The 26,947-nt window shown below is 43.6% G+C and overlaps 1 protein-coding gene across 2 annotated transcripts in view; it reads right to left on the reverse strand.

The window, feature by feature from the left end:
* C2CD3 (C2 domain containing 3 centriole elongation regulator) overlaps positions 1-26,947 on the reverse strand; it is a 227,225-nt gene that overhangs the window by 117,689 nt on the left and 82,589 nt on the right. For both annotated transcript variants that reach the window (XM_077451274.1, XM_077451275.1), the window contains 6 exons: positions 26,264-26,470; positions 23,243-23,352; positions 17,238-17,356; positions 11,742-11,873; positions 6,712-7,137; positions 3,045-3,196 (listed from right to left, as the gene is read on the reverse strand). In XM_077451274.1, the coding sequence (XP_077307400.1) occupies positions 3,045-3,196; positions 6,712-7,137; positions 11,742-11,873; positions 17,238-17,356; positions 23,243-23,352; positions 26,264-26,470 (1,146 nt within the window). The remainder of the gene's footprint in view (positions 1-3,044; positions 3,197-6,711; positions 7,138-11,741; positions 11,874-17,237; positions 17,357-23,242; positions 23,353-26,263; positions 26,471-26,947) is intronic.

Below are 26,947 nucleotides of genomic sequence, written 5' to 3' on the forward strand. Positions count from 1 at the left end.
AGCGCCATTCTGCCCCTGGCCACCTCGGCACTGGAAGGAGGAGGGTAACGGGTCTGCTCCGAATCAGCTGGACGGTACCCGAGCCGTTTAAAAAAGGTATGGACCCAAAACTGCAGCCAAGGAATAGGACCCGGTCCCTCATGGCTACAGGTTCTCAGGCAGCCCCTGAGAGGGGCCTTCAGGTTCCTGGCAACATGTTCCTCCGACGGAGGAAACACAAATGACTGACCAGGGACCTGAGGGACCGCCTTTTGAACTGTGGCAATGTGTTTCCTGGGTCGATGGGAGGAGCTCCATCTCTCAAGGGCTGTCCTGGAAGAACACTTGGGAAAAATATCTCAGTCTAAAGGGTGAATCTGGTAACCATCATCACTTTCAGACCGGACCATTTTGCAAGCCAAAGACCAGACCACTTTTTGCGATTCAACACTACGTATCTTTAACTGACAATTGCACGTCGTGCGACGTGGCTCCCAAACAAAATTGGTGTCCTTTTTTTCCCACAAATAGAGCTTTCTTTTGGTGGTATTTGATCACCCCTGCATTTTTTATTTTTTGCGTTATAAACAAAAAAGGAGCTACAATTTAGAGAAAAAACAAAAACAAAAAAATGCATTTTTTACATTTTGCTATAATAAATATCCCCCAAAAATATATTAAAAAAAGATATCATCTTTTTTCCTCATTTTAGGCCGATACGTATTCTTCTACATATTTTTGTAGAGCAGTGAAGGGGTTAACCAGGGAGTGGCAGTGTAGGGGTTAAGTGTGTCCTAGGGGCGTGTTACTAACTGTGGGGGGCTGGGCTGTGTGTTAGTGAACAATGATCTCTGCTCCAATCAAAGGGAGCAGAGATCAGTGTCACTTGTTGCAAGGCAGAACGGGGAGATGCTGTTTACTTACGCATCTCCTCGTTCAGCCTCTGCGTGAGACGATCGCGGGTATCCCCATGGCGATTGAGTCCGCGGGACCGGCAACCAGACTCATGGGGGGTCACGATTGGCACGTGAGCATGGCGGGACGCGAGCGCGATGGCACAGCAGCAATTTTAAATGGACGTACCTGTACGCCAATTTGCCCGTCCATGCCATTCTACCGACATACATCGTCGTGCACTGGTCGGGAAGCGGTTAATAGTATATACAGTATATCTCTCCTCTAATAGTATATACAGTATATCTCTTCAGTCTGTTATTCTCAGAGTGAATAAGATATTTTGCTCCCTAACCATACAGTTGGTTATTTATATTTACCACTGAATAGAGATATTTAAGAATACATTGCTTTTTTCTTTTAAACTTTACATATATACACCACAATTTTTTTTTAAGGTTATTAACCGATTAATTGAAACAATCGGGCAACTAATCGATTATGAAAATAATCGTTAGTTGCAGCCCTAATCCAATGTTTCTATCCTCCCTCTGTTTTTTTCCATCGCTCATGGAGAGGGAGAAGAGATTATATATATATATTTTACACACACACACACACACACACACACATCCCTATAATCCAGTGCAGTGGGGGCCAAAGCACACATCTTTTGGACTATACATATCTCTCTTGGACTCTTGGATAAGGAGCAGCACTAAAGAGGCTTAAGGGGGGAACATTCAGTGGTAAGGTTTGTTCCAGAAGTTTGTGCCATGTCAAATGAAATACAAATATATTCATACTAGACTAGTACATGTATAATATAACATTTATTTGATTTTTATATTAACGTCTTGAAGAGTTTTGATATATAACCATTAAGGATCACATGATTTAGAAATGGGGGAAGGGAGCTGATTGGGGGAGAATATAATATAAAAAAGGTAAGCATTAGTTAGATGAAACATTTGCTGGTTTTAAGAACTACAGCTGTAAGACTGCTGCATTGCGTCACAATTACATTTAAAGCGTTACTAAACCCAGTAATATGAAAAAAAATAGTTCATCTGCACACACACACACACACACACACACACACACACACACACACACACACACACACAGCTTATATATCTTCTTTTTGCATGAAAATATTGCCACAATATACCTTTTTGGATGATCTGTATACCACGGTCAGTAATCAACTACAAAGTTTCTCCAGTGCTGAGAGTTCAGGTAGGAGGAGATACCCACTACAGCCCGTAAACACGCCCACGTGTGACGTCACTATCATGTGACCTGGCTAGCTCCAAGAACAAGTAATTATTCTCTCCAGCATAAAAGACACAACTGAGCATGTGCAGCTCGGCTACCCTGCCTGTGTTAGCTGGCCTTCCCCAGATAGACAGCGCAGGAGGGGAGGAATCTGTGCATACAGGATAAAACAGCCTTTTTACACAATGCAAAGGATTAACCCCTTAAGTTCCACAGTGAGAACAACAAGCATGATATGCTGCATATACAGACTGAATTTACTGTTGTGGTTTTAGTAATACTTTAAGTCCCTGACCCCACAGACTCCTTTGTCACAATGAATAAACCCATATTGTGGGTGAAGCACAACTGACAGCAAAGCCATGTCATGGGTGAAGGATATGTCTGGATGATCTCAATTGCACTTTTGTTTGCTCATCTGGTGTCAAAGTATATTGCGATTGAAGGAAAAAATAAAAATAAAAAAAATATAAAAGTGTGTGGCTTGAACATTACAGCCTTTCTCAAACTTTTTACCCTCAAGGGGGCATGTGAAATAACTATTAGATCTCAGGGAACCCCCTGCTAAGGATTTGTTTATCGAGGGTGGCCAGAATGGCACACTTGCAGTCATGTTGCTGGCTCTGCTAAGTGGTGTTAGACCTGAAACTATGCAGGAACCATCAGTTGGGAGGTTAGCCACAGTCAAGGAATGCCTAGCTATACCTGGAAGAACCTTGGTTGAGACTGACCGACATAAAAAAAAGGGCTGCCTCCTAGTGGACAGCGGGGTCTGCCGACTTTGGATCTATCAGAAGACACAAGTGAAGAGTGGGAACATGTGCAGTACAAGGCCTATATCAGACCACATCCACATGTGCGCACTCCATGCATTTATAACAATTTGGTTTTACCTAAAGGATATATAGAACTGGTGCAGAGGCAGTTTGACGAGACCCATGAGCTGGTCAGACCCCGGGCTGGGCACTTTGCTCCACACTTCAATGATCATGACATTGTTCTTCATTCTTTCCAGCAGTCGGCTTGTCAGATTTATAGGAGCCACCTGTAGGAAACACAGCGGGGGGACAGATCAGCCTGGGGAGCTCTAGAAATAACTTTACACAGAGCTCAGACATCTCACATAAAAAAAAAAACAACATGAAAAGATTTTGTGTATCTTCTATCCAGAATTTTTTTTTATATTTCTACATAATGATCAATGTCCCACATACATTTCTCTTCTTTTGTACCCTGGACTAAAAACTACAAATGCTCACAAATTAAGACATTGCACGAATCACTTTTTTAGTGTAAATTTCTCCTTGTTGGGAAAAGTGGTCTAAACAGACACCAGGCATGCCTGAGAGCATCACAAAGTTGGGATCTTGTTCAGGACTGGCTGCTGGTTTGGTTATGACTCAGGTCTGCGTTTTGGATGCCAATGTTTCTTTGTCTACTGATTACCCCGATACGTGTTGCCACTTTGCCTAAACACCCCCTGCCCTTTGGAATATGATGTGTGGCAGGGGGCGGGCCCGTCCATTAAGCGTGCACGGGCACCGCTCCCTCTATTCATGCCAACCCCTATACGGTTAATGGATAGATTCATTCATAGCAAGAATCTATCCATGGCCGTCGCAGCCTCCCCCTGTTCATGCGTCCGGACTCTTTCAGGGCACGTGAATTACAGCGGCGGGGGTGTTTTTTTGAAGCCATAGGCTCTAACAGGTTTCAAAATAGGGTGGACTTGGGCGCAGAGCATTGCTCCCAGAACTCACCCAGGTGCGTTAGAAAAACGAATATTCATTTTCTTTTCTAACACTGAATCGCATTTCCGCCAATCAGGAAGGTGCACGCAGTATGGCCACGCCCTACGCGTTTCATCTGAGTGACGTCTTCTGAAACACGTAGGAGGTGGCCATACTACGTGCACCCTCAGCATAGCTAACAGCGGCCGGCGGCAATTGTATACACAAAGCGATATTATTCAACTATATTGCGAGTAGTTTTCCTTCTTAATAAAATGGATTGCCATCATGTACTACACCATGGATGTGTCTTCTTTCCTAACATATTTATAAATGGGTATACAACCTGGAAGAGCGAACATCTCCCAGCACAACGCCAGCTAACGCCAGACAGCAGCACAGTTGCTTATACTGTGGAGGCTTATCCACCCCTATTGGGGTAAGATTTCTGGTGAGGGCAACTATATTATTAAATACTGAAAAGCGCACTGGGAGAATTTTGCTCTACTGAATAATATTTAGTATTCCTGCACCAGTCACTTTCTTTTTCTATATCTCAATATGGGACTTTTTTATTAACTGTATTTTTATTACAGGGTTTTTTTTATTACAGGTTTTCTTACTATTTATATTATATAAACCCCCGGTTTATATGGTGGTATACATTTAATAATACTATTTATGTGAGGTATAGGTATAATGCCACCATCTACTACCCTTTTTTATTCCAGTTACGCTATCCTCCCTAAATTTTGGGGAGGAGACACTAAGTAGAGGCAGCTCTTAACCATTTTCCCTGTTCCTGAGTTAGTCCATAGCGCAACTTCACATTTTTTCTTTACTATTGATCTCTCCTAGCCTCATGTAACATCTTCACAGTTTTGTATTGTCTTCTGCAGCATCTCCCCAGCCAACCATGTATCCTGTCCTCACTCTCCGACCCTCATTTCCTCTATTAGATCTGCAGTCTCTGACAGTCCTCTCGAGCATTACATATATTGCCTGCAGACAGCAGCCTATATTTGAATGGGCTGCCGTGCCTCCTGAAATGCAGGAAAAGGTCCCTGCAGCACTTCAGAAATCGCAGGATCCATGGGATGCTCAAGTGTATTGCGGGTGTGAGTTTCAGTGCAGACGGGGGGGAGGGGTGTAAAGGTTTTGCCTAAATAAGAACGGACCGTTGTCAGAATCCCTGTCCTGTGCACTGTTGTCTGAAATGCGATCTGCATTGGGATCATGCTTCAGACAGCAAAGCAGGTTCAAATGATGCATTACTGGCCAGACCACCGGGTGATACAAATGGGGGTTAAAAAAAAAAAAAAAAAAAGGAAGAAAAATAATGGAGCCACCACATCTTAGCCCCTGTACACACGGTCGGAGATTTCGACAACCAAAACCAAATCCGTCGGATTTTGTCCGTCGGATCTTGTCCGAAACTGTTGCATACACACGGTCGGACTAAGTTGTCGAAAAATCCGATCATTCAGAAGGTGATGACGTAATTTCGTTACGATGGGACTACATTCAGGCTAGTAGCCAATAGCTTTGATGTAGGAATTTGATCTGAGCATGCGTGGCACTTGGTCCGATAAAAATTCTCTACACATGATCGGAGTATGTCCGATCGAACCAGTTGGTCGGGAAATATTTCCAACATGTTGGAAAATTGGGTCCGACGGATATTCCGACGGAATCAGTCCGATGCATACCACACACAGTTGGATTATCCGACAACACAGTCTGATAGGACACATTCCGACGGATTCTCCAACCGTGTGTACAAGGGCTAAGAATTGGTAAGCTGCAACAGATTACATTTTTGATCTAGGGTTTTATAGGCGTAGCGTGATATATGGGTGTTACCTAGGGCAGGTTGCAGTTATTCAGTAAGCTATGTTCAGCTCCTCGCACTAGCCATGATCCATCAGCATTGCACAGAAAAGCAGAGATTTTGTGGAGGGGGTGAAACAATGAAGGCAAAATAGAAAATGCTCCATCGACTAATAAGTGTACGTCCCCTAAAAACAAAGTTTAAGTCCACCGAAAACTTATCAGATTTTGGTAGATGTTGGAGAGATAAAGGCCCTAACATTTTTTCCATCTCTCAGGGACTCAATCTTTGAAATCTTTGCATACCCGCTGTGCCCATTATGAAGGGTTCCCAACATCCCTACGCTGAGTTTCTACACTTACTTTCTGCAAAAGCAATTGAGTTCCTGGGTCTGTACAGTTGCTATGAAGAGGTTCCCAACATCGCTGACAGATTTCAATTTATCTTTAAGGAGAATGTAATAGAAGAAGTTGGAGCACACAAAAGGGGCCAAAAATGCCCAGAACTCTACATGAAGAGTAAGGAATTATGGCAGAAAAATCTCATTATTGGAGTGTAATGGAAATTTGTAGGTTCTGTATAGAATTGTATTCTATTTTATATGTGTTGCACTCTGCCCTCACTGTGCACACGGCACTAATAATGTTTTCAGTACATGTTTTGCATTCTTTTGAGTCCTGATTAGAATTAGCCTGTCTATGTAACGCCCCTTGTGACCATAAACATACAATTGTAATATTAATGTGACGCCTACATAATCATATGTATAAAAACCTTCAAATGCGTCATAATAAAGGAGAGCTCAGTTATTTGGAAAGATGCTGAGCGTATCTTGTGTGTGTCTGTTCCCTACTGCAGTAGTTATTATTCATTTGGAACCACTAATCAATATGGGGATAGGAGTTGCCCATCTACAAAATATCCATTTCAGGAGCATCCAAGACAAATAAGAATCCAGTGGTTGATTCATAGTACCGGGCACCACCTATGACACCGTACCTGACAGAAGCTGTACACAGGCTGGCTGCTGCCCCACACAACACTGGAGCGTGTGGCCTCCTGACTGGAGAAGAGTTTACACTTGAGGTAGGAGTTACACGTGCTTGAGTCTGTACCCAGGATTAGTCCTGTCCCTTCTGGCACCATGAGAACCACGTGCAGTAATAACCCATTCTCCTCAGCTGCCTCCTGGGACAACGCTGGCTGAGGCTCCTCTCTCATATGGTGGAAAGCCGGTGTAATAGGCGGATTGATGGAGGAGAGGGATTCCGGCTCCGGAGAAGACTCCTTGTCTGATTGGTGTTCTGGTGCTGCAATTCTGACACTGTGTCTGAGGGAAGAGTTGGAGGCCTCCTTTGTCACCTCTGACAGCTTCTGAGGGACAATGGAAAAATCTCGGCTATCTCCGGCAATGTCCACAGAGACCTGTTGGCAAGAGATAAAATGTCTACTTAAATCAGAATCATTATTAGCACACTGCAACAAACCATAAATAAAACTTGTCAGGGGATGTTTAGAAAATTATAAAACATCTTGAAGCTCATATCTGGGCTCACTAGGATAGAGCCAAGAGAATGAGACTGATGTACCAATGGGACAAAGGAGGTTGGACAGGAGGAGAGATCGGAGGCACGTTCTGAACAAAGTAGAGAATGAGATGCCAGGGGTCTCTCAAGCACAAAGCACAAGATCTCGTACAACAAATTTAGTATCACCACAGAGTGGCTCTGTGGATACAGGAAAAAGTACTCAGTGCCACGTCCTGAATTATAGGGCTTGGACTTTTTAGGCACAACCACAAAAAAATATTTGATATAAAAAACAATTTTATTATACATAGAAAAAGCATCTAAAAACACATGATATCAACAAAGCAAGTCAATATAGCAAAGTTACAATAATATAGCCAGTACATAGCCATATAAGAGAACCGATGCTTTGAGTATGAGATACTACTCATTCCAACATAAGAATGTTGAATTCGGACAGAAGGTTATGATCTATGATGATTCCCTTGTGAATACTCAAGGCCCAAGCTGCTGGTCCAGACCGGACTGTGGGAAAGACAGAATACGTGTCATGGGAGTATGTTCTTGGATGAAAGTTCCTTGCATCACACAAAGCAAAATAGGTCTTCCAGGTGCAAAGGTAGACTTTGCAAGTAATTGACTTCTATAGTTCCTAACCTATTAAAGGCTAGGAACTATAGAATCTCAAACACCCTGTTCCTTCAGGACCCTGGTGTTACCAGTCACGCCAGTAAAGCCAGCGAACAAGAAGCAGGAATAAACCCAACAGGAGATCCAGGAGATCCAGAAGCATCCATGTAACATCTAGCAGGAGACAGAATATGCCTGAGTACCATATCCCCCTGGGTCGATTTAGTGCGATGAGGATTACTGGATTGCCCTAAGTCTTGATCCAATGAAGTAGGGGAGGGAGAATCTGTAAAGGGAGAAAGCATAGTTCAGGCAGAACTGACCCCAAGTAGTCACCAGAGCATCCACTATGAAGGCCTCTGGACCGGATGACAAATTTGTCCACTTTGTTGCTGAACCTTGATACCAACAGATCTACATCTGGTGCACCCCCCCCCCCCCATATATGACATAGCACTTGAACCCCCCCCCCCCCCCCAAGTGGAGGATCCATTTAACCGGGTCCAAGGGCTGACAACTAAGAAGGCTCATCTGCCAATTTCCCATGCCCGAGTTGTGGACAGGGCCAGAAGATGCAGTTCTGCCCAGGAGAACAAGTTTGCTTCTTTTACAGTGGCACAACTCCTGGTGCCTTCTTCATGAGTTACGTAGGCCACAACCATGGCATTGTATGGCTGAATCCTTGTCAGGTATCCTTGCAGAAAGGGAGTTCATCATTGAAGGGATAACCGAATCAGCCCGAGTTCCAGAATGTTGACGGGAAGACGAGCTTACTCCACTCTCTTCATCCTAAGAGGGTACCCAGGAAAGCTTCCTAGCTTGACAGCATGGCAACCATCGTGAGAACCATCAAAAGACTGAGGAGGAAGAAAGGCCTTCCCAAACTCCACTGTTGAGTTGGAAATCCACCATGCCAAGAGTCTGGACCTTGGGGTCAAAAGCTTGGGGAAGTCCAAGGACTGAGTCTGTTTGTCCATACTGCCAGACTATTGAGTTGCAATGGTCTGAAGCCCTGGTGCCAAACCTGTGGCCCTGTGGCACTTTTTGTGCGGCCCCTGCAGGCACCAATCTCGGTTTCCCCATTTCCCTGTTAAAGCAGTGATTTCTAGCAGTCTAGTGTAATATGTCCAGTCTCTGGCCATCTCTTGTATCATGCCCGCAGCCTCTGACCAGCTCTTGTATCATGCCCGCAGTCTCTGGCCATCTCTTGTATCATGCCCGCAGCCTCTGACCAGCTCTTGTATAATGCCCGCAGCCTCTGACCAGCTCTTGTATCATGCCCACAGTCTCTGACCAGCTCTTGTATCATGCCCGCAGTCTCTGACCAGCTCTTGTATCATGCCCGCAGTCTCTGACCAGCTCTTGTATCATGCCCGCAGTCTCTGACCAGCTCTTGTATCATGCCCGCAGTCTCTGACCAGCTCTTGTATCATGCCCGCAGTCTCTGACCAGCTCTTGTATCATGCCCGCAGTCTCTGACCAGCTCTTGTATCATGCCCGCAGTCTCTGACCAGCTCTTGTATCATGCCCGCAGTCTCTGACCAGCTCTTGTATCATGCCTGCAGTCTCTGACCAGCTCTTGTATCATGCCTGCAGTCTCTGACCATCTCTTGCATCATGCCCGCAGTCTCTGGCCATCTCTTGTATCATGCCTGCAGTCTCTGGCCATCTCTTGTATCATGCCTGCAGTCTCTGGCCATCTCTTGTATCATGCCTGCAGTCTCTGGCCATCTCTTGTATCATGCCTGCAGTCTCTGGCCATCTCTTGGTCAGAGACTGCGGGCATGATACAAGAGATGGTCAGAGACTGCGGGCATGATACAAGAGATAGTCAGAGACTGCGGGCATGATACAACTCTTGTATCATGCCCAGTCTGACGATATCTAGTATCGTGGCCTTAGTCTGTGATCATCTCTTGTATCCTTTCTGCAATATCTGACCATCCCTTGTATCACATATGCAGATTTTAACCATTTCCTGTATCATAATATTAGTCTGCCCTGTTGTATGTCTGCTAACTACGACATTGAATATTCACAGGATAATATGTGCGGCCATTTGGTGATGTCAAGGGTCGCACCTAAGGGCTCCCCCCCAATTTCAAGAAAGTCAACCACCACTGGTCTGGAGTTAAACTGGACACGCAGCACAACTTTGAAGGAGGCAACCATGAGACCCAAAAACCCTTATTCAGACACACAATCAACCTATCCTTTTCTGCCCTTCCAGATTCTCCTACCCCTACTTCCACTGAAGATAGCTGCACATAACCCAGTCATAGTGACTTAAGGAAGCCTCTGTACTGTATGACCAGGAAAAACCTAGCTTTCCTTACTCACTTAAAGAGGAAGTAAACCCTGATGAGTTTACTTCCCCTTTCATTCCCTGCAAAGGCAAAGCATAATGGACTACTAAGCATCGCATAGTAGTCCATTATGTGTCACTTACCTGACACAGGAGCCAGCGAAGTCGCCGCTGTCCCCTGTAGTCCGTCGCATCCATCTTCTCGGTGGGGTCTCGCAGCTCCACCGCTGTCATTCGGCGAAGCCACAATGACGTCACTTCCGCGCATGCGCACGGGAGCCGACACGCGCGGCAGCTCCGTCATTGAGAATGCCGCGCTCAGTGCGCCTGCGCGCCGCTGTCTACGGCGCATGCGCCGTAGATAGCGGTGCCTGTTTTCGGGCAAATATCTCCTAAACCATATAGGTTTAAGATATATTTCTTGGACCTACAGGTAAGCCTTAATCTAGGCTTACCTGTAGGTCAAAGTGGTTTGTAAGGGTTTACAACCACTTTAAAGCTGTAGTCATGTGACACATCCCAAGTCTTTTCTCCTCTTCTGTTTATAGAAGGTCCAATACTTCTTTGGTTATCCAAATCAGTACCCACATGATATGAACACTTCCTATTGGGTGTATATTGGCTTCCTACACAGGCAAGTATATGTTGCGCGACAGGGCAAGGAAGAAAAAAAAACACCCTGTAGGATGGATTAGGTTGGAATGGGGTGGGAAGAATGGGGTATATATTTACCGAGAGATTGACTTTAACATTGTTGAAGAAAGAAAAGATCCCCCTACATAAATGTCTATTACTTTAATTGATGAATTCTTATATTTGTATAATACCCACCACATTCTGCACTGGTTTTTAGAGTACAATCCTAGTTCTGTATTTATAATGTAAGCGATATGCCCTAGTGAAAATTGCTGCGGAACATAAGGAAAAAAAAAAAAAAAAAATGATAATACAGATGAATAGATGGTGTCATTGGGCAAGGTTGGACATTGGTAAGAAAGTCTATGGGTTAAAGTCGGCCAAACATGGATCAAAATTTGGTCGGTTCATTAGGGAATGTCTGAATTTCAATCAATGAATGGGCAGGGAGATTGTACCTCAGTTGATCAATGGATCGACTGGGGTACAACCAGCATGTTGAATTTTTGCATTGCGATTATTGCCGGCGGCTGTAGCTGCTAGCAGTAATCACGGTGTCCTGCCACCCGGGAAGGCTTCCCACGTACCGCCAATGGCAGAACACAATAGCACTGTGGGAGGCATTCAAGCATCAAAACTTAATGTGTTGAGTGCTAATGGGTGAAATTGAGCGATTTTCTTTTCTTCCATGTATGGGCTATGATTCCATTGAATCATCTATGGGCTGCTTTACACGTCAATGCCCCTTGCACACAAATGGGTGGGGCATTAACTTCTATGCCGGCTAAGTAGGAAGGCCATTTACCCAGAATTCCTTTGTTTTTTCAGAAAGGGCCATTTGCACAATTCCCCATGAGTACTACCCAACATCTCCCCATTTTTATTCAACAAAAAAATACAATTTATTGGTATAATGAAGTCAAAATTACCTTAAGAGGTCCTATATCTTCCATCTCCTTTCCTCCCTCTGGGCTATGAACTGGAAGCGGGCGGGACACAGAAAGGTGCTCAGATCGGAGAACATCACGAAGACAGAAGGCAGCACAACCAAGTACAGATGGCTGAAAACAAGAATCCCACAACTGTTAAAAGGGAATGTACAGGGTTTGCTACAACATTATCATTAATTAGAAACAGAAAAAAAAAAAAAAAAAAAAAATCAAATCCAGTAAATACAATATGTCGCACATGAATAGGTCATATTTATCACTTGCAGTTATCATATGGCAAATTCAAGTAAAAAACATAGCTTCTAGATTTATCATGTTAATAGACTTGAACTAGCAGAAGAGATCAGATTACACAACCTAAAACAAAATGGCAACCACCCCAGAGGGAAAACTTTTATCCGGTTTGTTTTGTGAAAAGTCCTTCCATATGCACCCTCCTCTAATAGCTAGTTATAAGCCCGGGCCCGTTCACTCTGCGGCGGCTTAGCGTCTGGCAGCTGTTTAGCGGCAGTGTAATGCACATTTTAGCGCTTTACATCGTTTTTTTTTTTTTCGACTAACCTTTACTTGAAGTTTTAACCAAGTCAAAGTTTATTGAGCATTCAAAAAAAAAGGAGTAGACATAAGGATACACAGTCGAGAACAGGTGCAACAGGCACCAAACATCAGGGAGGAGCACATAGTCCATGTCTGACATAATAAGAGAGAAGACACAGTGTACAAGGTACAATATCCATAAGCAGTATACAAGTGAACCCCGCAAGTCCCCCAGAAGGATACCCCGAGGGGTGACAGTCCACCCCCTTCCCACATCCCCGCCATCCCATCACACACAGCTGAGGGAACTCTCTAACCACCTATCCCAGATCTTGTGAAATTTCTGTGGGCACCCACGATTAGAATAGATGATTTTTTTGTATGGTATAGTTCGGTTGATGGCACTCTTCCACTGCTGAATCGTTGGGGATTGGGGTTGGAGCCATAGTTGAGCTATTTGCATCCTAGCAGTGAAGAGAACCTCTTGAAGAAATATCCTAAGATATTTGCTCTCTTCGCGGGTAGGGAGAAGGCCAAGAATACATTGGCGAGGGCATAGAGTGAGGGGGGAGCCCATGTGATCGTGAAGAAATTGAATTATTTGTGCCCAGTACCGCTGTATGGGGGGGCAGGTCCAGATAAGATGATAATAAGTGCTAGCCGCGTCGCCACATCTAGGGCACACAGGGTCAAAATCGGGTTTATATTTTGCTAGCCGGGTGGGGGTGACATAGGAGCGGTGTAGTATGTAAAGGTGAGTGAGTCTGTCCGACAGCTTGGGAGAGACCTCGACGGACACCTTTACTTGAAGTTAACAAAATGACAGTTCATTCATGTCATTGTAGAGCGGCGCGGTACGTTACGCTGGTGTTCAATGACATGTGATCCCCCATCCTGTACACTGCAATAAAATGCAGCATGTCTGTATTCATTCTATCACAGATCAGTGCAGCTCCGAGTTGTATTGTGGATTTAAATAGGACACATAGAAAACTATTTTTGCTGTGTGTCCCAGCAGTGGCTGGCGTTCTTTCACGCTGGTCATCACACTATATGTGAACAGGCCCTTTAGGGTGGTTGTCATTTTGCTTGGCGTGGGGACTTGTTGGGATACCTTCTGCTGCCATGGTGCTTTGTTGGACTTCTGGTCTGTACCTGTGCCTGCCACTAGGCATACATACCCCTTATTTAACCAATTGCTATATGTATAATGCTCCAACTTTCAGGATTTTAAAGACTAGAATTAGGCAGTGCAGCTTCCACATACACTTTATATTGCCAAAAGTATTGGGACACCCCTCCAAATTACTGAATTCAGGTGTTCCAATCACCTCCATGGTCACAGGTGTATAAAATTGAACACCTAGGCATGCAGACTGTTTCTAAAAAGTGAATTCAAGCGTGGTACCGTGATAGGCTGCCACCCATGCAATAAGTCCATCTGTGAAACTTCCTTGCTAATAAATTTTCCACGGTCAACTGTTAGTGGTATTATAACAAAGTGTAAGCAACTGAGAACAACAGCAACACGGCCATGAAGTGGTTGGCCACGTATGACAGAGCGTGGCCAACACAGTGTACAGAAGTTTGTGGGAACAGTTTGGGGATGGCCCCTTCCTGTTCCAACATGATGCACACCAGTGCACAAAGCAAGGTCCATAAAGACATGGATGAGCGAGTTTGGGGTGGAGGAACTTTATTGGCCTGCACCTCCACTCGATAGAACACCTTTGGGATGAATTAACATCAGTGCCTGACCTAACAAATGCTCTTCTGGAAGAATCATCAAATATTGCCATAGACACACTCCTAAACCTTGTGGACGGCCTTCCCAGAAGAGTTGAAGCTGTTATAGCTGCAAAGGGTGGGCCAACGCAATATTGAACCCTACGGACTAAGACTGGGATGCCATTAGAGTTCATGTGCGTGTAAAGGCAGGCTCCCCAATATAGTGTATTTTTGCAAACTAAAACTTCTGTTTGTAATGCATTTACTTATTTTTAAATCAGAAAGATTTTGAGAACCGACAAACAAGTTCAAATCACATTCCAGAGGCCTATGTCACACATTACTGCACAGAATTCTGGTACAGCAGTGCTCACTTAAAGAGGAAGTAAACACTGATGGGTTCACTTCCTCTTTGTCTCCCTGCAAAGGTAAAGCATAATGGACTACTATGCATCGCATAATAGCCCATTATGTGTCACTTAACTGACACAGGAGCCAGCGATGTTACCGCTGTCCCCTGTAGTCCAGAGCGTCCATCTTCCTTCCGGGTATTCGCTGCTCCGGCCACTCACAGTGCCGGAGCAGCGATGACGTCACTTCCGCGCATGCGCACGGGAGCCGCCACTAACGGCATATCGCCGTTAGCAGCAGCATGCCGCTAACGGCGATAGTGCGCCTGCACGCCGCTGTCTACGACACATGAGCCGTAGACAGATGTGACTGTCTTTTAGTAAATATCTGCTAAACCGTGTAGGTTTAGGAGATATTTCTTGGACCTACAAGTAAGCCTTAATCTAGGCTTACCTGTAGGTCAAAGTGGTTTGTAAGGGTTTACAATCACTTTAAAAACATGTACCGGTATGTAGCAATACAAATCTAAACATAGTGTCCACACCATGTCAACAACCCACTTTATGGATACTCATGGAAACACCATATATTTCTTGCAAATGTTGACTATATCTTTTTATTCATTTTCTTTTGCTGGCTAGCTAAGAAGCCTGGGAGAAACGTTGTGTTCGTTTTCACATGTGTCACATACTAGCCTATTCTATGACACTTACCTGCAAAGGAAGCCCGCGCTGTCCCCTGTGCAGACTGCATCCATCTTGCTGAACATTTCCTAACTGGAGCTTTATACAGGACACAGCAGTGACATTAGGCAGGAGGAACTGAGACGGGGACAGGGAAACTGACATACTTGGAAATGTCCATCGCTGAAGAGATTTCATGGGACAATATCTTTGCATTAGGCAGTACTAGAGGTGAGCATTTACTTTTTTTTATTTGTAGGTAGATCTTTTATTAGAACTTTAATTTTATAGACGGTATAGCCTGCGCAATATTGGTATTCAGTAAACACAAATCCTTCAACTCTCATTTTCAGTTCTTGAAAAGGGAACACTTTTTTCCCAGGCTCTTGCTATGGTTTATCTCGCAGCAATAAGAATAGGAGTAGTTTTAGTTGATTTTTTTTTTACTACGCTCCCGACACACAGCTGCAATAATGCGACCCATGAACCTTTGAGAAGCAAGGTGCCAAAAAGGCAATGCCCCCGGGCCAGAGGCAGGTTATTTGGGGACACGACCCACCAAATCTGCATTATTAGGTCATCTACTAAACATCCCCAAAAACATGTACTGGGGAAAGAAGGGGAAGTAGAAAGGTAAGCCCAGAAGGTACCAAGTATCAACACATTAGTATTTTAATGAAGGTTCAAGTCTTAAATATATTTTAATTAAACACATAGCAATTGTTGCCTAAATAGTTTCCACAACTTCTGTTTTTTATTTTTTTTATTTATTTTTTTGGCAGTTTTAGAAGAAAAAAAAAAAAAAAAAAAACATTGCAGTGTCTACAGATCAAAATGGAAATATGGAAAAGTAATTTAAGGCCAGTTCACACCATAAAATGAAGTCTGGTTGCATTCCAGATGCTTTTCTGCATGCGTGTTTTTGACGTGTTTCAGTGCGTTTTTGATGCAGTCCAGTGAATCCCCCCCCCCTCTTTTTTCTTAACCTTAACCACTTAAGCCCTGGACCATTTAGCTGGCCAAAGACCAGAGCACTTTTTGCGATTCGGCATTGCGTCGCTTTAACTGACAATTGCGATGTTGTGTGACGTGGCTCCCAAACAAAATTGATTTCCTTTTTTCCCCACAAATAAAGCTTTCTTTTGGTGGTATTTGATCATCTGTGTTTTTTAGTTTTTTTTATAATTTATAATTTTTTGCTATAATAAATATCCCCATAAAATAGCTAAAAAAAAGTTTTTTCCTCAGTTTAGGCCGATATGTATTCTTCTACATATTTTTGGTAAAAAAAAAAAAAAAAATGAATCCCAGTAAGTGTTTATTGATTGGTTTGCGCAACATAGAGGATAGTTTTATGGCATTTTTATGATCAATTTTTTATTTTATTTTTTTTACTAGCAATAGGGGCGATCAGAGATTTTTAATCGGGACTGCGACATTATGGCGGACACATCGTATATGTTTGGCACAATTTTGGGACCACTCACATTTATACAGCAATCAGTGCAATTAAAAATGCATTTATTGCTGTGTAAATGTGATTGGCAGTGAATGGGTTAACCACTAGGTGGCGCTGTAGGGGTTAAGTGTGTCCTAGGGAGTGATTCTAAACTGGGGGGGCTGTGTGACAACGCTGATCACCGCTCCCGATTACAGGGAGTTGCGGTCAGTGTCATTAGGCAGAACGGGGAAATGCTTGTTTACATTAGCATTGCCCCGTTCCTCCTCTCCGTGAGACGACCGCGGGTATCTCCGTGGACAGAGAGTCCACGGGACCCACAATCGCAATCCTGGAGCTCCTGGCGGGCGCTCGCATGCCCACAAGCCGCCTCTTAAAGGGAAACGCGATTCTGCGTGTACGTGCCCTTCTGCTGCTGCATATCTGTGTAAGGCGGTTGGGAAGCGGGTAAATAAGGACAGATGTGTTCCAGTGCATTTTACAGCGCTCCAGTCCAGGAAAAATGCACCATGTTCTACTTTTTTTCTGGAATTGGAATGCACTGAACCTGCAAGCACTGGTATGAACTATGCCATTGAAAACCATATAACCTACTTTCCATGCGTTTTTGATATAGAAAAACTGGTCCTTAAAGTACCTACTGGCTCTTGCAGTGATTTTATACAGTTGATATTTTTTGGCCAGTGCGGAGCTCTTTCCTTTAAGGTGGACTTGTACCTTTTGCTGGGTTCCTTTCCTCAGGAAGACTTTAAAGGTTAGGTCGGTGCTCCACCAATGTTTGATCATATGACCGCTGAACAAGACGGGGAACACAAATCGCTGCTGAAACTTCACGACTGTAAGAGGGGGGGAAAAAAAACGTCCATCATTAAACGAGTCAGTAAATGATAATTTGGTAGAATACTCAGACCTGCATTGGATGCCTGAAAAATAAAAACAAATTTCACGTGGAATAGCGCAACATTTAGCAAATAAAGAACCCTGTATATGAAAAACGTCACTTCCATGATAGAGTAAATTAGAAATATTATATATTGTTTACATCTACATTGTAATGATATGTATCTATTGTCTTTACTATGTTTTTTTTTGTTTTGTTTTTATAAGATAATTATGGAAATGGAAGTCAACTCGGTTTGTTGCAAGCTGGCAAGTGAGCTGGGAATTATAGCTTGTCGTGTTTTTTTTTTTTAAATGCCTGGCCCTTTCCATGTGCTCCTTGCTGTAAAGGCCAGTTATAGGCTGGGGCGGTTGCCATCTGTTTGTACTGTTGGTAATTGGTGAGCGGACAGCCTGGTAACCTTCACGGCCATTGTGCTATTGCTGGGTTTCCAGTGCGTCCCTGTACCTTTTTTGGTCTGCTCCTTTTGTTGCGGAATGCGAGTTTTCTTGCCTCCACTAGCGTTCTTCAATGCAATTTGCAGAGTTGAACCGAAGAAATGTTTTTCTTTCAAAAGCCCTATGAATTGTGCACTTAAAAAAAGGAGAAGCCCAGCCTCTGCATTTTAGGCTGGGCTTCTCCTGTGACCGTGATTTCCTGTGACTCGTTTTCAGCGGAGAGCGGTCTGAAGTGCCCTCTCCGCTGGCGTCACTGCAATCAGTCCAGGCAGCGCCTCATCCCATCTTAGGAAGTCTGGATCTGCCAGGTGCCTGGACTGATGGCCGATCCCCACCCCTCCACAGCTCAACACTCCAATGAGCATGGAGGAGCAGAGCAAGAGAGATGCTGACTGAAGGGGAGGCAAGAGAACCGAGCAATCGGCAGCGTTCGCGGCTCAGTTCTCAGTGAAGAGGAGGCGGGGGACAGATGCAGCATTCACCAAGGTAAGTATAAAATAGGTGAAAAAAAAAACAAACAAAAAAAAAAATCCACACCTCTTTTAACCACTTGCTTACTGGGCACTTAAACCCCCTTCCTGCCCAAACCGATTTTCAGCTTTTAGCGCTGAAGCGGTTAAAGTAGAACTACAGGCAACCCCCCCCCCCCCATGTCGGATAGTAAAAGGGAGGGTTATAACCTCTGTCAGTTTATTCTTTGCCATCTGTGTCCCATTGTGGAAATTTCCCTTCATTTCCTGCCCCATAACCAAACTGCAAGTGACAGGAAATTCCTGAAAATTAAGGGAATCCATTGGAACCCCCACCCCGGTCATCGGGACTAGTGTCTCCATTGAAAGATTTCCCCTCTATTATTTGTCTAGGGCTAACCCATAATTTGGGATTTCCCTTTACTTTCAATGATAATGGTAAATAGGACAAATAGAGAGGGTGAATCTCCTTAATGGGGGAGCAGGCAGCAATAAAAACTGACATGTTCTAATCCATTTACACGCTATCCAAAACTTTAAAAAAAAAAAAAAAAAAAAGAAGAAAAGAAAAAGTTTAATCCTTAGTTATACTTTAATTCCTGCATGACTGAAGAAAAACGTCTCAGAACCCAACTGCACCTTACTGCCAAAAGAAAGATTCCAAAGAGCGGAGAGACTTCAATGTACACCTTAGAGTGACTGTAACAATTCCAGGCTACAAACATGGCTCCTATCAGGATGAGGTCCAGGACACATTACTGAGGAATGTGCTGAGGGAAAATCGGCACAGCGGGACTGCCCAACCCTGCGTCTCACAAAACCTGGGCAGCTGGTAGCGGGTAACTAGTCATGACCAAAAGGTAGGGCTTCCAACAGCGGCCAGAGTTACTGTAGGCGGGCAGCAGTAACAGACCAAAGTTCCACATGGCCCTGTGCAGCAGGAACAGCAGCAGGGAGATGCTTCTTCCTCACATCACCCAGCCCAGAGGAAATCCCATTAGTTACATATAGTAACATAGTAGGTGAGGTTGAAAAAAAGATACAAGTCCAACCTATGTGTGTGATTTTATATCAGTATTACATAGTATATCCCTGTATGTTGTGGTTGTTCAGGTGCTTATCTAATCATAAAAAAAAAAAAAATAACAAAAACAAAACAAAAAACACTATCGATAATCTCTCCCCCCCCCCGCTGAAACCATCACCTGTGAAAGGGAATTCCACATCCTTGCTGCTTACAGTAAAGAACCCTCTACGTCGTTTAAGGTTAAACCGCTCTTGTTCCAATTTAATGAAGTCTTATTATATTTTCTTTCACGGAAATGTACGGTATTTGTACATTGAAATCATATCACTTCTTGAGCGTCTCTTCTCCAGAGAGAATAAGTTCAGTGATCGCAACCTTTCCTCATAACTGATATCCTCCAGACCCTTTATTAGATTTGTGGCCCTTCTCTGTACTCCTCCAGTTCCAGTACATCCTTCCTGAGGACTGGTGCCCAGAACTGGACAGCATACACCAGGTGCGGCTGGACAAGAGTCTTATAGAGCGGGAGAATCATCATTTTATCTCTGAAGTGGATCCCCTTTTTAATGCCAATATTCTGTTTGCCTTGTTAGCAGCAGCTTGGCATTGCATACCATTGCTGAGCCTATCATCTACTAGGACCCCCAGGTCCTTGTCCATCCTAGATTCCCCCAGAGGTTCTCCCCCCAGTGCATAGATTGCATTCATATTTTTGCCACCCAAATGCATTATTTTACATTTTTCTACATTAAATCTCATTTGCCATAAAGTTGCCCACCCCATTCATTTGTTCAAACATGCAGGTAGAAGGAGGGATTATACCCCGGGCTGGACTACAGTTTTTTGTATGCCAGTGTCCAATCCTCCTGTAGGTGGCAGCACGGTTTTAACAAATTTGCTATGAATCTAGGAGCCATCAAAAAAAAAATAAAAAAATTAGAAGCCAGTTTCTTTTTTTACCTTTTGCCTACTAGGCACTTGCACCCCCTTCCTGCCCAGGTCAATTTTTAGCTTTCATAGCTGTCACAATGATAATTACGCGGCCATGCGATGCTTTACCCATATGACATTTTAAGCTTTTTCTTGAGACAGATAAAGCTTTCTTCTGGTGGTATTTAAATCAAAGCTGGGGTTTTTATTATTTGGTAAGTACATGAAAAAAGATCGAAAATTTTGAGGAAAAAAATAAAAAATAACGTATACAATTTTGGAAGTAATTTTTTTTCTTCATTAATTTGCCATGATGAGGCTGCACTGACGGGCCACTGATGAGGTAGCATTGATGGGCAGTGATAGCTGGTCACACCGGCTGTCAGGCTGCTCTGACCAGACTCAGTCAGAGCCAGTCCAGGGGGATCCCCTACGAGGTGGTGTCTGGCTTGGGGCCATTCATTGCCGTGCCCGTTCAGAGCCACCAGTTTCTGCTGCAGGTTCCCCCAGCGGAAGGGAGGAGAGCGACACACAGGAAACGCTTCATGCAAGCGGCTCCACCCTGCTCCCAGTCAGCTCCACTCCTCCTCCGACCCACCCCAAACTACCTTACAGCTCCCCTACTAACCCGTCCTTCACAGTCCCGCCGCTTCCCACTCCCAGCAACAGAAAAGGTTCAGGACACCTGCCGGCCGGCTTCGCCCCCTCACACTAGCCACTGGGGCTGACAACAGCCCAGGCGCCAGGCTGCATTTTCCACTCGCCACAACAACCTGGGGTTTGTTGAGCCTTGGGTGGCAGTATAACCTGAAGATTTAAGACTCTCTAAGGTGGAGAGATATATTGATGATGTCACATCCTCCTCCTCAGAAAACTTGAAAAAGCTTTGTATTCATTCATAAAATACAAATTTACCTGTGAATGGCTGAGCAGCACTCAGCCAACAATTTTGTCCTGGGAGTTGAACAGGAAGTTCCCATCCCACTGCCGGAACACAGTGCTGTTTACTGTATGTAGCAAAGGCCACACACAATTAATACAGTGTACCCAACAAGCACACCTATTACTGCAAAAAATAGTTTAATTAAAAACCATTTGAAGGGAAATTATACACGTACTAAATCTTGTAGGCACTTGCATATAACCCACAAGTCTAGGATTTACTTTATCCCTGTGTCCTTTACTATTTTACATTCCTCTCGATCTGGACATTCACAGATAGGAGCTAAAAATTTTTTAGGGTAATGTTTTAGGGAGCTATCCAATCACCGCCAGAGATCAGGAAGGAATTTCTCTCTCATTGTAGCAAATTGGGTTATGCTTCATAAGGTTTTTTTTTTCCTTCTTCTGGATGTGGCTATGCAAGACCCTTTCACACTAAGGCAGCCTTTTCACATTGGGGCGGTGTTCTTGTGGAACGTTGGGAAAAGTGCTGCAAGCAGCATCTTTGGGGCAATTTGGGAACGCTGTAAACAGCACTCCCAAAATGCCCGCCTGGAAAGCGATTCGGAAGCGCCGCAACACAGACACTTTAAACCCGCCCCGCTAGCGGCCGAGAAGCGCTGCTTAAACAGGGCTAAAAGTGCTGCTAAAACGAGCGCCACTTTAGCGCTAATGCGGCCTCAATGTCAAAGGGGTCTTACAGCAATCCTGCTGTTGCATACTTGACCTATATCAATAAAATCTTAACTATATTTATGAACATATATGAATATTGAAAACTTATTTGTAATAGTCTACATGAAAGGCTGGACTTAAAAGGATAAGCTCACCATTTCGTAACATGTTACACCCATATAAAGGGTGCAACATGTTACGAACGGACCGGCCCTGGCCCTACTTCCTGATCTGACAGCTATTGGGGATCTTTTCCCTCCCAGTTAGCCATCAAATTTTAAAACAAACATGGCCAAGCGGGGCCCCACCCGCCCGTTCGTGTCACCTATACACAGTGTCCCATGAATGGAAAACTACAATCCCGACAACCTTTGTGGCTGTCAGCTTGTAGTTTTCAAAGAACTACCAGTGTGCTGTGAGCACTGTGGTAATTCATCGAACCTTCCTGTCAGAATGTATCGGCTTTCTCGTACGAGGTACAGGCATGCCAATATACTGACAGATCTGCAAGAGTCTTGCATGGCACTAGCAATTTGCTGATCGCTGGTGCAATGCTTTACAGGCTACTGCAAAAAAATAAAATAAAAAAATGCACTTATTTTTTCCTGCAAAAAAAAAGTGCATTTATTTATTTTTATAAAGTGAACTTATCTTTTAACGAGAAGTGAAATAAACCGGTGTGTGCTCAGGAAGCTCTAAGTATCCATGTATGATATGGGGAATCTAAAACCAACAAAATCTTTCCATTTAGGAAAAAAGGGAGTCAGCCATTGGACAGAGAAGGTCATTCTGTGGAGGGCACGTCATGTGATTGTTTAATGGGGTTTCCCTTGTCATGCGAAAACATGGAAAGGGACCATGTCCCCAAGGGAATCCTCCATCATGGGAAACCTATTGGGACCGATATGGAAGACCTGGTAAATAGCAGAAGATGCATCAACCAAATCTGAATAACGTTTCTACTGTATTGCTCCAAGATCAAGAGGGGTTCTAGGTTGAGAAGTGATCACTTAATGTTTCTCAGCATGATTTATATATAAATAGCTCCAAAAAATCTTTCCTGTGCACTCAGGAAGATTCTCTTAACCCAGCTGGGTCAATGAATACAGGCGTAAACTTCCCGCTATGTGAGCCCTGTCCCTTCCTGCCATATCTACACACCAATGGAAGCATCCAATCAACTTCCTACATTCTGTTTCTTTAAAAGGCCAGGGGAGCAGAACTCAATTTTTTTTCATAAATGCTGTGGGGACCCGGACAGGCTCACTTAAAACAATCAACTGAGATGAAGACACAAACATTATAATACAGAGAACCGATCTCCGCTAGTGAGCACTCACCTCCATTTACAGTCTTGCTGGACACCAGTCGAGTGATCTCAGCGGCCACAGACACCTCTCCCGCTTTGTTTTTGGAGGAGACTGGAAATTGGAACTCCACAAAGTATGTTCTGCCAACAGAGAATAGAGAAAAAAAGTCATCACTATTAAGAACTGGGTATTAGTAAGGCCGAAAAGATTTTCAGCTTTAAGGGTCAATTTACAAGCACTGTGTCAGTGAATAGGGGCACCACGATCTCAGATCAGTCCCAATTCCGGCACCATCAGAAATGCAGGGACTTTACATTCCTACCTACTGTAGTTGGCATTCCGCTAAGAGAAAGCAGAGGGTAGGTTGGTGGGCTTGTTCACATAATGACCTCAGCAACCACAGGTGGGCATGGGGTGATAGTCGGAAGACTGAAAATGTCTGACATCTGGCAGGTCTCTAAAAAGTTATGGACGTGGGTGGCACGTAAACACAGAAGTGCAGGACAGGCTTTGGCAATTAGAGCCTAGTGAGCTGTCAACTACAGCCTATGGCAGCTGTATTGTATAAGAAAGCAAGGGCCCACCACAGAATTATCCAGCAAGCCAGTTTTGCTTAAACACTTGCCGACCAGCCGCTGTCATTATACTGCAGCAGGTCGGCTCGTTCCCGCAAATCGCTGTAGCTGTACGTCTGTCCATTTTACAGGCATAGCAGGTGCGTGTGCCCACTGCATGGTGGGGGAGCTGATGCACGTGGCCCGGCGGCTGCGATGTCCGCCGGCGATCGATCCACAGAGAGCCAGAACGGGAATCTGTCAACGTAAACAAACAGATCCTCGTTCTGACAGGGGAGTACAGTGTGATCATCTGTTTCTAGTGTATTAGGAACAGCGATCTCTGTACTCCCAGTTAGTCCCCCCCCACAGTTAGAAACACCTCCCAGGAAACACATTTAACACCTTGATCACCACACTCTGACAGTGTAATTTATACAGTAATCAGTGCATTTTTTTTTTTTTAGCACTGATCGCTAAATAAATGTCAATGGTCCCAAAAAAAGTGTCAAAAGTTTCCGATCTGTCCACCGCAATGTCGCAGTAACACTAAAAATTGCTGATCATCATTACTAGTAAAAAAAATCCATGCTGGATGCAGACAGTGGACTCTTGGGAGATGAATTGGGACCATGCTCCACTGCGATTAACGCTGTACGGTTGCCTTTCACAACTTAAACATGACCTATACCTCCAGCTATGAACCTTGATGTGTTCATATGCTCCTCCCCCTTCTTGTATGCTCCTCCCCCTTTCTCATATGCTCCTAAAAAAACAAAAAAAAGTGAAGCAAGAACGTGACACAGTAAGTGCAAAACTGCACAAGTGACTAGTAGTGTCTCTATGCTGCCTGTGAAGTGTAGAAGTACCGTGGGAATCACATAAGTGGATTTGAGCAGACCTATCTCAATTCTATTGCATTGTCTGTAGCTCTCCTGCAACGGCATCTCATTTGTCCCATATTGGCACAAAATCCACTGAAGTATGGTATAAGCAAGTAAGTAGGTAGCATTCGGCAGAGTTGAGTAGGGACTGGTCAGCGAGGGATTACTTTGATGGCTTTGGCCAGCTTAAACATGTTTTGCAATGCATGTAAACCAAAAATCCCTGTTTTTATGCAAAGTTTGCTATACATGTGAAATGGTGTATAGCAGTGTACACAGGGGGTAATTTGTATTAGTGACGGTGAATGTACTATGACTAGTTGTACATATGTTATGTATTAAGTGGCAAAATTATTGATTGTTAATAAGGAGGCTACTGTTCACGTAGGCGATTATTTTTTCTTGTTAACTAGCGCCCCCTACACGTTACTTATATTCTGAATTGAGACGTGTACTATTGTATTCTCTTTTTCAGGGGAGCAGCATTAGAGTATTTTTGAGTGTTTAAATTATATATATATATATATATATATATATATATATATATATATATATATATATATATATATATATATATATATATATATATATATATATATATATATATATATATATATATATATATATATATATATAAATAATCGCACAGGTTTTTTTCTATTTCTTACAATGAATATATTAGCCTGATTCTGTGTCCCATGATGTATGAAAAAGAAAAAAAAAAAAAATACCGTATTTATTGGCGTATAACACACACTTTTTCCCCCTTAAAATCAGGGGGAAATCGTGGATGCGTTTTATATGCCGATCCCCCGCTGATTTTGAGCCTATCGGTCGCTCTCGGCAGCTTTCGGGCACTCTTGCAGTCCCGCGTGAGATGCCAAAAGCTGCCGAGAGCGGCCAAAAGCTACTGAGCGCCACCGATATACACATGGACATCCTGCTCTGTATATCAGCAGCGCCATTTTTAAAACACAAATGACACTGAAAGGGCTGCAATGACAAGCCTGAAAACGGACACTGACAAGGTTGCATTGATGAGCATTTAAATGTAAGTTTTTGTTTCCTTAAACTTCCCTCCTAAGTGTTTTTTTCCTGGGGTGCGTGTTATACGCCAATACGGTAAATCGTGGCTGTGCAGGGCTCTGTCCACCCGGACGTAGCATTGAGTCACAGAGTTTTATAAATGGGAGAACTACAAGTACCGGCATCTTTTGCAGCTGTCAACTTGTAGTTCTCAATGAACTACCAGGGTGTTGACCGCTCTAGATAGTTCATGGTTTCTTCCTGTAATTGTGTAACTACCTGCTTATACAAGGCAGGAGCACACAGCTTACACTGACAGTATGCAAGGAGACACAATATGCTGATCGCAGGTGCAATGCTTGCTTTGCAGGCTCCCAGTAAAATAATAAATGCATATTTTTTTACCTGCAAAAAAGATGTGCATTCATTTTTATTTTATTCAAAAAGGTGAACTTCTACTTTAAACATTCCAAAAAAATAAATAAAAAGTGGGTTTTTACTCTTTATTAAACTTGCAGCAGATTGGCCAGGATGATTGAGTGTTTGAAGGTGGTCATTTCCACCAATCTGTTCCAATCACTACATACCGTTTGATAGAGGATGCTGCCCTTGGCGGTTTTCCATTGCTGCCTCTTTTGCCCAGGGGGGCATACGTCGTTTCTGGTTTGACCTTTAAGGATTCCACAATGACCCGAGCCGCATGCATCCGCCCCAGCAGCGTGAGACGGTCAACACTGAGATCCATGGCTTCCATCCGGGTTTTCTCACTAACCGATCTCTCTGCGGATTTATGTCTGAAAAACAGTGCAGGAAAAGCTTGATTATCCTTCCTTTAGTCAGAGAACTGATAATGCTATATTGGAAGCGCTGACACTGCAACGACCAGAAAGTCCACTGCATTTTTCTTAAGGGGCACGCTGTCACTTTAACCTCTTAAGGACCAGGCCTATATTTTTCAAACTTGGTGTATACAAGTTAAAATCATTTTTTTTTTTTTTTCCAGAAAATTACTTAGAACACCTAAACATTATATTATATTTTTTTAGACACGCTAAAGAATAAAATGGCGGTTGTTGCAATACTTTACGTCACACCGTATTTGTGCAGCGGTGTTACAATCGCAAATTTTTTTGGGAAATAAAAATACACTTTGACTTATAAAAATAAAAACAGTAGGAAAAGGTAGCCCTTTTTTTATATAATGTGAAAAATATTAAGCCAAGTAAATTGATACCCAACATGTCACGCTTCAAAATTGTGCCCAGTCGTTG

The sequence above is a fragment of the Lithobates pipiens genome, unplaced genomic scaffold (assembly GCF_037356315.1).
Source record: "Lithobates pipiens isolate NorthernLeopardFrog02 unplaced genomic scaffold, aLitPip1_a1.2 Scaffold_23, whole genome shotgun sequence".
Classification (NCBI taxonomy): Eukaryota; Metazoa; Chordata; class Amphibia; order Anura; family Ranidae; genus Lithobates; species Lithobates pipiens.